Genomic DNA, 12,500 nt, shown 5'->3' with positions numbered 1-12,500 from the left:
CTGCAGATATGCACATAGTGCGTGTAAAGCAATATTTATTACTATTTTCAGATTGCTCAAAGTGTGTCCAGCATATTAGTCACCACCGTCAGATTTTTAAAAAAAGACCATAAAATCAGGTATGCACAAGGTCATTGTCATTACTTAGGACCCCTTATCAAACCTTTAGCTCTACTGAATATTTCACCATCACTGAAGGTCCTGTAAGTTTACTATTTTCTCCTCAATTTGTTAATTTGTTTGGACACTGGTACTGTCCCAACCATAAACTGTCAACACCGTCGGGGGTTTTAATAGTATTATGTTACATTAATGTTAATTATATATACTTTTTCAGAAGCGGCATGAAGCCCCTAAGAAACAGAGTGAAAACGAAGTGGCTAATGTGAGCAAAAAATGCATAATATGTAAAAGTGATTTTTTTGTCTCACACCGTCAGATGTCACCACCGTCAGATTTGGTTCCGCTCATCATCTTGTTCCATATTTTACTAAATTGTGCTGGTTAATGAAACATTACCAGACATGTTAGTAATAATTGTGACCCAAACTTATACTCTAGCCTCCACCGAGGTGCATTTGGAGGGTTTTTTGTCACAAAACCTGACGGTGGTGACATCTGATGTAGTTCACAAAAAAGCATGTGTTTTACATGTTTTTGACAAGTTTTAAGAATATGCTTACAATAAGTATCTACAATTATGTTGAATTGTAAAAGTAATTCACTTAAATACAGTAAACATTTTTTTTTTTACTTCTAATTCTGTCTGACGCTGTTGACAAAACCAAGAAAGGGCCCATTTTATGAAAAATGTCAAACATGGAGTGCTTGGCCTACTTCCTAGAGTATCTAACAAATGAAGAAAAAACACATGCACAAACATACTGTGCACACACAAAAATAAAGTGTTTATGCTAGATGTCATTGACTTGAGAGGGCTATTTATTTTGCTAAATGTAGGTAATAATTAGATCACTTTCACCACCCTCAGATTACTGTCACCACCGTCAGTTCTTAAGTCACCACCGTAAGAAGGAGTTTTGGACATTTTAAATGAATGTGCTTACAAAATTTTCCTTTGGAGTTGTTGAATTATCAAAGTAATAGCAAATTTAAGCCTACACGAATATTTGTGAAATTACAAAAAAATGTTTGGTCTATTTAGGCATTAAGTAAGCATTGTCTGACAGCACATATTTTTAAATTAGTACAGATGAAACAGTATTAAAATAGAATGAAAGTGAATTTTCAACATTTAAAGTAGAGGTGCACCGGAAATTCGGCCGCAGAAAATATTCGGCCGAAAACACAACAAAAGACACTTTCGGTTTTCGGCCGCAAGCCAATTGAGTGGCCGAATAGAAAATGAATTGAAAATGGGCATTAATTCAACTAATGACAGTTCTACTCTAACATTTGAAGACTTCAAATACACATTTATTGTCTTTCAAAAACATGTCTAAACATTTATTGTAACCCGTAAATTTAAGCAATATTTAAAAATAGTGAAAAACCTAACTTTTAACTGAATTGTAATATTCGGTTTCAGTTTCGGTATTCGGTCAAGTGATTAATTATTATTCGTTTCGGTTTCGGCCACAAATTTTCATTTCGGTGCACCTCTAATTTAAAGGCGTATGTGTGAACCAAAAAACACATATAATCACTTAAAAACTCCAGATACATATGCAACCAAATCAATACACTTTTTATTGCTTTTAATTGTGTCTGACGGTGTTGACAAAAAACAAGGTGTGATCGGAGAAAAACCTGATTTCTGAAAAAAAAATCTAAATGGGGAGATTGGCCTTGTGCATTTCTGAAAAGCCAGGACCTTCGTCTACGAGGATATACCATATTATTTTGTAATTCCCTTCGTTTTTTTCTTTCAAGATTACAACCTGTTTTAGCCACTTTCTCAAGAATCAGTGGTAGTATTACATTACATTACATTACATTGCATTTGGCAGACGCTTTATAACCAAAGCGACTTTCAAAAGAGGACATAATCAAGCCAACATCACAAGCAAATACAAAGTGCACAGGAGATATACAGAACAACAAGTGCAGTTGCAAAGAGGGGTTAGTTGTTTTTTTTTTTTTTTAAGAGTGAATAACGAGTACACACACACACAAACACACACTCACAAACTAAATTAAACTAAACATCATAGGGGCAGTATAATCCCCACAGTGGATTGTTGTGCTGAAAAAAAAAACAAAAAGATAGTATAGCGCGCACACACACAAACACACACACACACACACACACACACACACACACACACACACACACACACACACACACACACACACGCACAATTAGTGCCTAAACAAGGAACATTATGGATACTCACTCTAGTGTCTCCAGTTGACAGAGTGGATTTCCTAACGCAGCACTAAGAAATGCCACTCCAGAGTCCAGCAGATTATTCTCATTGAGGTACAGCTGTCTGAGACTTGAGCCTGAGCTGAGGGCTGAAGCCAAAGAGGAACAGCTTTTCTCTGTTAGCTTACATTCAGATAGCCTGGAGAGAAAATATGATACAGCTCAATACACACTCTAATTTCTTTCTTTTTTCCTTCATACATTTTTTGTGAAGCACATTGAGTTGCCCCTGGTTATGAAATGTGCTATAGAAATAAACTTCCCCTGCCTTGCCTTGCCTTACATTGACACTGTTGCATCAAACACACAATTAGTGCATAACCAAATACATGCTATGGATGTTGTTGCTATACTCACTTTAGTGTGTCCAGTTGACAGAGTGGATTCCCTAAAGTAGCACTAAGAAGAACCACTCCAGAGTCCTGCAGATTATTGTTACTCAGGTCCAACTGTCTGAGACTTGAGCCTGATCTGAGGGCTGAGGCCAGAGAGGAACAGCTTTCCTCTGTCAGCTTACAACCACGGAGACTGGGGGGAAATCATGGTACATACTGTATCAATACACTGACAGTCTTACCACACACACACACACACACACATACACACACACACACACACACACACACACACACACACACACACACACACACACACACACACACACACACACACACACACACACACACACGCAAATTCCACAAATGGACCATTGAAGCATGCCAGTATATGTTTCTCACAGAGTAATCATTAGTAGGGCTGTTCCAGAGATGGACCGTGCCTCATGCTGGATTTGGAGAAATTAGGAAAGCTTGAGTCCAGGAGCAGATGACAGTGAGCTGCCAAGTCCCTGATCACTCTGGTCACATGATACTCTTGCACTGATACATAAACCTGGGGCCTCATTTATCATCAGTTCGTAGAATGTCTTCTAAATTGTGTCTTAGGAGTGAAATTTAGAATGTTCTCAAGTACAGAAAAATCGGGATTTATCAAACGTGCGTTGGCTGCTCCTACGCACAAGTCTGCATGATAAATCCCACACCTTCCAAATCACTGTGCACGCGCGCATTCGGGGTAATTAGCATCCCGAAACGCCTCCAAGTAACCATATATGGTATTAAAATATATTCAAATGCCATGTTAATTCAAAGACGCCACCCTGTTCGGACACACATGAACACACGTGGACACACGCGCAGTCGAAGCGCTGGCGGGAAGTGCGGAGATAGAACCATTTCTGTGGCAGAAGTGGAGATGCTCTCGACAGGAGGAGGACCGTGTTTCAAAATAAGTAAAAGAAGGAGACACACATGAACGAAAACACTGTAAAATAGCACACTGTCATACTCCATTGTCATTCAAAGCAAATTGTAGCTTGCACGGTCAATATTATTTGCAATTTCGTGTTTCTTCCACTCACACGCATGGTCTGAGGTGTGCGTAGATTTAGGCACATTTCTATGTTCAAGTACATGTTCATAAATCCCACACTTTGCTCAGGAATGATCGCACGCACGCTTTACGCACAGATCTGTGCCTAAGAACGCTTGATAAATGAGGCCCCTGGACTGTCACAGTGCTTTAGTTGCTTGCCCGTCTACCAGCTGGTTTCTATGGCACAGTATTACGCTTGTTTGCCTACTTTGCAAGTACTCTTTGCAAGCCAGCATATGGTATTGCAGCTTATGTCATTTGATAGCTTGCTAGCTACATCTTATGCCTGAATTTGTGCGCTAACATGTAACAGTACTTGTTAACTTGCTTGTTGCATTGCGTACTTGATGCAGATAAGATTCTAAAAGGCTTTTTGTAAAAATGAAATCCTCATTATAGAAGGCATTTGATTTTATATCCCCTCTATGACAGTTCAAAACAAGTCCAACTGACACTCTCAATAGTATTGTGACACAGGGCTGCACAAAAGGAAATATATATTTCGGCCTCACACATGTAGGAGACAGCTCTAAATAGTACCTCAATAAAGCAGTTTGGCAGAATGGTTCCATGCAAAGAGTGTGTCAGTGATGGAGGAGGATGGGGACTAGGATATTTGCTTAATCCTTACACAAACTGGCAGTTAAGGATAAAACTAATTTAATTGTTGATAAACCTCATATCAACCAAAACAACTTAAATTGGCACTATGTAGGATTAAAGGTTTAATTAAGCACTGTCCCGAGTCAGCTGATGCTTATTTGAGTCAACTGTAAGTGAATGATGACTCTCGCGACCTCTTTCACGGTCAGTTGTCAGAGAACCCCGAATATAACTTTTGACAGAGCGACCCGAACGAGTGACCTGGGAAACACTTCTCCTATGAAGAATTCGCTTTACCTATAGAAAAATACACTCGCCTCCAAAAGAGTTGTCGCCTACCCATCTGTTTGGAATAACAGCTAATAACCTGACTTTCAATTAATCACTTGGCTTCAGAAGTCACTCATATGAAAGCTACAACCCTCTCGAATGAAAGTGTTTTTGGCCATGTGGCTGTGACACAGTTGTAAACAAATCCGTTTCAGCTGGAACAATGGCAACGCAAACGACTGCGTTACTTGATTTTCACACTCTGGAACCCATTATCCAAAAAACTCATTTTAGGCTACCCAGAACGCCGATTTCATAAGATTTCATATGGCTAGGCCAGGGCAACGTTGTCATTGGCATAGAACATTCCCGTGTGGCTAGTACCTAAGAATTGCCACTCCAGAGTCCAGCAGATTATTGTTACTCAGGTCCAGCTGTCTGAGACCTGATCCTGAGCTTAGGACTGAAGCCAGAGAGGAACAGCTTTTCCATGTCGTTTCCACTCCAGAGTCCAGCAGATTATTGTTACTCAGTCCAGCTGTCTGAGACTTGATCCTGAGCTTAGGGCTGAAGCCAGAGAGGAACAGCTTTTCCATGTCGTTTCCACAGGCTGTATGACTGTAAACTATCATGATACATCTCAACGTACTGACACTTTTAAAACACACACACACACACACACACACACACACACACACACACACACACACACACACACACACACACACACACACACACACACACACACACACACACATTCAAAATATGGCAGAATTGGTGCTTAAACAAAGGCATGTAATAGATGCTGTTACTATACTCACGTTAGTGTCTCCAGCTGACAGAGTGGATTTTTTAATGCAGCACTAAGAATTGCCACTCCAGAGTCCTGCAGATTACTGCTGTTCAGGTTCAGCTGTCTGAGACTTGAGCCTGAGCTGAGGGCTGAAGCCAGAGAGGAACAACTTTTCTCTGTCAGCTCACAGGTTTCCACACGCAAGCTGGAGAAACATCATGGCACACACACACACACACACACACACACACACACACACACACACACACACACACACGCACACACACACGCACGCACGCACGCACGCACACACACGCGCACACACACACACACACACCAAGTAGAATGGGGAAACATGATGATACATCTCAATACACTGACACCGTTACAGCACACACACACACACACACACACACACACACACACACACACACACACACACACACACACACACACACACACACACACACACACACACACACACACACACACACACACAAGTAATGTGGGGATTGTTACAATGGGGAGATTAATGCAAAAAGGGGATTGAAGTGTATTTAATGAAAATGTGACAAAAATGAGAAGCCAATGTTCCTATATTCAAAAGGCAAAAGGTACAAAATTGTTTAACATGTCATCACAATTACTTGTACAATGCGCACACACAGAAACACACACACACACACACACACACACACACACACACACACACACACACACACACACACACGCACACGCACACACGTACAACTACAGTGGTGTTTTAGGATTGACTTACTCCGCTGATCTGGAGGCCTTGACCACAGGCATCAGCCCCAGCAGACAGTCCTCTGATCCACCATATGCCCCCAGACTAAACTCATCCAGCTGCTGTTCTGAGGTCAGCAACACAAACACCACAGCAGACCACTGTGCAGAGGAGAGTTTGGTTCCCTTTCGACTTCCAGAGCTCCTCAGGTAGCATTTGATTTCATCCACTAGGAGCTGGTCATTCAGCTCATTGAGGCAGTGGAACAGATTTATGCATTTCTCCGGGGAGGGACTCTCCCTGATCTTCTGCTTGATGTACTGGACAGTTTCACATATGGTCTGTGATTGGATGGTTTCCTTTGGCAGGATATCTCTCAATAGACTCTGATTGGACTCCAGTGAGAGGCCCAGAAGGAAGCGGAGGAAAAGGTCCAGATGTCCAGTGTCACTTCGTAAGGTCAGATCTACTGCACTCTTGTGCATCTCATACACAGACACGGGCCTAGACGACTGAACAAGAGTAGATGGGAAGGCGGCTGGCCTTGGGTTGGTTAGGTGAAGAACATTTTCCTTGTGGATGATGAACGTGAGGTGCACATATAATGCTGCAAGATGCTCCTGAATGCTGAGATGCACAAAGCAGAACACCTTCCCCTGGTACAGCCCAGCTTCCTCTCTGAAGATCTGGGTACACACTCCTGAGTACACTGATGCCTCTGTGATGTCAATGCCGCACTCTCTCAGGTCCTGCTCATAGAAGATCAGATTGCCCTTCTGCAGCTGCTGGAAAGCAAGTTTCCCCAGTTTGAAAATCATCCCTTCATCCATCTCTTTTCTGTTTGAGTACTTCTGTTTGACTTCTGTCTGAATCATCAGGAAAAGGTTGTACGTTTCAGTGAGAGTCTTGGGGATCTCACCTGTGTTTCTATCCCTCAACATTATCTCTAGCACAGCAGCTGCAATCCAGCAGAAGACAGGAATCTGGCACATGATGAAGAGGCTCCTGGATGACTTCAGGTGGCCGATTGTTCTGCTAGCCAGGTTCTCATCACGGACTCTCTTCCTGAAGTACTCTTCCTTGTGGGGGTCACTGAACCCCCATATTTCTGACACCTGGTCCACACACTCTGGAGGAATCTGATTGGCTGCAGCTGGTCTGGAGGTAATCCAGAGGAGAGCAGAGGGCAGCAGATTCCCCATGATGAGATTTGTCAGCAAAGCAGACATTGTGGTTGCTTCTGTTACATCACAACAATTTGAGGTGGAATGGAATCTCAGAGGAATCCGACACTCATCAAGACCATCAAAGATGAACAGCACTTTGCATTTGTCATCAGTGAAAAGGCTGATATCATGGATGTCACCACAGAATCGTTTAATTAGACCCACTAAACTGAGATGTTCCTCCTTCACTAAGTTAAGCTCACGGAAGGGAAGAGGAAATATGTAGTGGACATCCTGATTGGCTTTTCCCTCAGCCCAGTCCAGAATGAACTTCTGCACAGAGACCGTTTTCCCAATGCCAGCCACTCCCTTTGTCAGCACAGTTCTAATGTCCTTTTCTTGTCCAGCTAAGGGTTTGAAAATATCATTGCATTTGATTGGTGTGTCATATGCATCTGATCTCTTGGATGCTGCCTCAATCTGTCTGACCTCATGCTCATCGTTGACTTCTCCACTGCCCCCCTCTGTGATGTAGACCTCTGTGTAGATCTCATTGAGGAGTGTGGGGTTTCCTTGCTTGGAGATTCCCTCAGTCAAACACTGGAACTTCTCCTTCAGAAGGCTTTTATGATCTTGTGGTATCTCAAACATCTGTTTATATCTGTAACTCAGGAAAACAGGCGTGCTTGTTAGGTATATGTTGTTTGACCTTTGGTGCCTGGAGACACATATATGCTGCATTCAGGCTCTTGAGAGTTTAGCTTTTAAAATATAAGTGTTGGTGTGCTACAGCTGAATGCACACATTTTAATGCAAGATGAGAGTCTTAGTGTTTTTAGATGCGTCCCAGCATCTCTATAAGAGGGTCTGTCTGTCCGTCCGTCCGTCCGTCCGTCCGTCCGTCCGTCCGTCCGTCCGTCCGTCTGAAACGCATTCCTTCAATTGTGTCTGAAACGCATTCTTTCAATTGTTCCTTCATGTGGCCACAAGGCGGCAGACTTGCCATTTTGGACCGGAGCGAATGCGTGCAAGCATAGCCTTTCTAACCGGATGCTAACGTTGGCGAAAAGTAGCCTAGCCACAGGCTAACTGACAAACTTGAGGCCAACAACTCAGCCGATCGTGATGTACGCCACAAATAGACCAATCGACCTCATATTTAGACACTACAATGTTGATTTCTGCCTTCGATTTTCATCAGTTAAGAAATCTAGCGTCGGATTAACACATTATTAAGGTAGTAAAGCGAGTTGCCGCCATGTTTGTTTTCCAGAATCACCACCCGGGTAGAGAGCTCACGTGCAGCATTCTGGGTAATTGAGTTTCACTGCTTTGTGCCTTGACGGTGAAGCTGGTATTGAAAAAAAAGTCCATAAGCGCATGATTCACCCAAACGGTTTTATTTATTTATTATTTGTCGATGTTTAGATTCTTTCCCACATGCACATACTGCTGAAATGGCGTGATACTAAAGGTTGTTAGGCCTAATAAATGTCTGGTAATTTGTAATGTTCACTTCATCTAGGCTATGTGAAATTTCAAATCATAGCCTATGGTTCTTTTCCAAATCCAATAATGATGATAAGCTTATTATACCCTAAACTGCAAAAAATAAAGCCATGTCTCGCCATTTTGCTGCCTTGCTGCCTGCCACAATATTTGGAGTGTCCATGATGACCAATAAACAAAAAGTACATCCTCGGGGGGCGTTGACAGGCTAGGAGGAGGCCAGGGGGGCGTTTGGGGGGAGGGGGGGGGGGGTGGCATAGTTGGAACTGGCATAGAGGGACGCATCTGTTGTCCGCCTGTCGGCCTTGTTTTATGTGCATCAGAGGCTAAGATATTTAGGTTTTTTTAGGTTGAGGGCAACTTTCCCAACAAGGGCTTAGACATTCAGCAGACATTTTTGCAGGTGCTTTAGGCATCAATGGGTGAAATTAAAATAATGATACCAGATGAATAGTTTGATGTGGGACCTACCTCTCCACAGAGTAGTCTCCAATCCCTCCTCTCTCGTCCTCCTTTTCTCTGCTTCTGTCCATCCTATCAATCTCTCTGCTTCTATCCACTTACTACACATGCACGCATACGCACACGCACGCATAGTATGCAGGATGACACTGAAGAAGGCTCTGTGCAGCCAAAACGTCTGTCATGTCAGTCCCTGCAAAGTTAAAATAAAATAAAACCACAAGAAAGAAGAAAAATTGAGTGCGATCCATTCCCTACTACTAGATTACTTCAGAGACGCACCAACAAGACGGAAGAGCACGGTGTGTGGAAGATAATCTACTGTGTGGCAAAATGTCTCCTCTTAGTTTTTGATATCTGGCACGTTGGGGACAATTGAATACATGGCGTCCCTGTAGAAAAAGCAGTAATGTGAGTAAAACAAAACCAGAAAAAAAACACATTACCACGTACTGCTCATGTCTACCATGTCAGAACACTCACAGAACAGTCATCACAAAATCACATTCGTCCAGAAATTGTTTAATCTCTGCTCAGTTTCATCTTCAGACAGTGTTGTCTTCACCCTCTATTCATGTTTCCCAATTTCTTATCATCTACTTTCAAATATCTTCAAGACTTGGTCTGACCAAGAGCATAACAATTAACATTTCCCAAATGGTATGGTTGAGCGGCCTCCCTTGGTTTGCTACTGGTTGTTTGCTTTCCCACAAAGTGGGAGGAGTTCCCAATTCTTCGGAGCTGGAAACGATATTTTCTGTATTGCTCCTGGCCTGACTAGAAGCAACGCTAAAAGTGTTGCGTCACTAGGAGGGCACAGCCTGGCTAGGTCTCTACATCCCTCCAGGTGGTTATCAGGGAGACCCTTACTGAAAAGAAATACTGAGGACATGACCTCTGTGTCCAGTTACGACCATGGGCTGACTTATGACAGTCTCATGATGAGATCAAAGGGCATTGGCAGGCTTTTGATGGAGATTGAAGGGGGCAGGGTTTCCCCCAGTACTTTATTGCTTGGCAAGAAACACCTACCACCTTGACTATAGGTCCCCCGAAAAGATAAAGATTTAATGTTGTGAATGTAATTTCTAAAGTTGCTTAACCAAAAAATATGTACTTTTAAGAGCTTTCAGATCATAATTCAAATGAATCTGCTGACTAACGCCCCATCACCTTGACTATCCAGCATTCTGCGGGAAACACTGAGGGGGCATTTGCTCAAAAAAGGTTGAACCTCTGCTATGTTATCCTAGAGGTCTTTATCTCCATTCTGCTGCCCCTCTCTGCTCTGAGGTCCAGGTGTCAGCTCTCCTCTCCCGCTCCTCCTCTTCATCCAGACCACAGCAGCCACCAGCCCCAGCAGCACAGCGCCCAGCACTGGAATGTACGCCCAGTAGAAGGGAGCCCCCACCCCAAGCGGATCCCTGTACACAAGGCGGATGCTGCCCTCTGTACAATGATTATCGAAAGACAGCCTTCTCCATGTGAACACGGCACTGTCCTCTGCTGTGAGCTTGGAGATGGTCAGAGTGTGGTTGTCTCTGTTCACACTGACTCTTCCCCTAAACCACCCTAGCATCTGTACAAAGCCATCATTAGAGTACACAAGTTTCTCGTCTGACTCCAGGTCTTCTTTACAGTACCAGTAGACCCGCCATGACCCAATGTCATCAGTGTCATTTAAAGTTACAGAGACACTTTCTCCATGAGAAAACATCACATCCAAGGGCAGGGCCAGAGGACATACAGAGAGGGATATGGTGGTAAGTCTCTCATAGCTATGCCTTATTTTACATGCATAGATCCCAGAGTGCTCTTTGGACACAGCGAGAATGACGAGGGAGTAGTTTCCAGACCGGCTGCCATTGAGCATATACATCTGTTCCTGTGGGCGGGTAACTTCCTGTGGAAATATGTAACCATGACTGGGTGTGTTCCATTCCACAGTATTGACGGGCTGTTTGTTTGAAATGCATGGAAGGGTCAAGTTCTTTCCCTGGTGGATGAAGACACGTCTAAAGTAACTCCCCTCTGCTTCTGTCGAGCACTGGTCTTCTCTCCAAATCGTGCAGGTGAACCGCTCTGTAGACATCTCGCAGGATGAGCCGAGAGCTGTCGAGGTCTACCTGCAGTCTGCCCTTCAGATCCTCCACCAGCGGCTCCAGAGAGGAACTGCTGTCCAGTACTGGAGAACTGTCGTAGTGCCTGTAGATTTATATTGCAAGATAAGATAAAATAATATAAGATAAAACATTATTGTCTGTGACTGTAACGCATGAAACAGAAAATTGTCTTTGGCGTGGCTCCAGTCCTTCTCCAAGACATTAAACAAGACTTGCCGAAACAGGACGTAACAAGACAAGACAATATACATGTAGACCTATGCTGAGGCTGGATAGCTGGTCATTTCTCATCTGTTGTTGAGTAGAGCTACAACTGAGGGGATGAATGATTTGTTATATCTGTATTTGTGTGTGCTAGTAGAGCATTGAAGCGTCAAGACAATATGTAACACAGACATATAAGTATTAAAGGTGCACTCTGTAAGATTTTTTTATTTCCGGAATTCATGCTGCCCATTCACTTATGTTACCTTTTTCATGAATACGTACCACCACCTTCAATTTCTAAGTACCTGTATTCATTATGACTGGGAAAATTTCACTTATCATACATGAAAACATACAATCTGAGACACAGTAGAGTGGACAGCATTCCTACCAGAAAAGCAAGGTTTTTCAACAGTTTCTTCAACAGTGAGGCTGATGGCAAAAAAAAGAACATTTGATTCACCTTTTTTATTATTCATTTGATCTCTTAGATTTTTATCACTTTTTAATGTATTTTGTCTTCCTATTTTTCTATTTAATTGTATTTATTGACTCAGAGGGCCTGCACAAGAGTTCCTATATGTGCTTGGACTACTAGTTTATGCACAAATGGCAAATAAAGTACTTTGAACTTCGAACTTTGAATTTTGAAAAGGCCGATCTTCTCCATGATCCGCCATTTTGAATTCAGCTGCAAAAATGACTGTACTTGGACCATACTTGAAAATATTAGTTTATTACTTTGTAAATTTTCATCAAAAGATCACATTTGGCAATAGGCAACCCCGTTTCAATG

General features: G+C 42.7%; 1 protein-coding gene across 1 annotated transcript in view; it reads right to left on the bottom strand.

Moving 5' to 3' along the window:
* The window catches only part of LOC134439281 (NACHT, LRR and PYD domains-containing protein 3-like), a gene marked incomplete at its 5' end in the record, with an annotated part of 23,655 nt that overhangs the window by 5,939 nt on the left and 5,216 nt on the right, over positions 1-12,500 (bottom strand). Inside the window, 3 exons of the mRNA XM_063189185.1 lie at positions 2,358-2,528; positions 2,747-2,917; positions 6,268-8,045. Coding sequence (XP_063045255.1) covers positions 2,358-2,528; positions 2,747-2,917; positions 6,268-8,045 — 2,120 coding nt within the window. The remainder of the gene's footprint in view (positions 1-2,357; positions 2,529-2,746; positions 2,918-6,267; positions 8,046-12,500) is intronic.

Source organism: Engraulis encrasicolus, chromosome 22 (assembly GCF_034702125.1).
Source record: "Engraulis encrasicolus isolate BLACKSEA-1 chromosome 22, IST_EnEncr_1.0, whole genome shotgun sequence".
Classification (NCBI taxonomy): Eukaryota; Metazoa; Chordata; class Actinopteri; order Clupeiformes; family Engraulidae; genus Engraulis; species Engraulis encrasicolus.
This window is presented reverse-complemented; position numbering and strand designations above follow the sequence as displayed.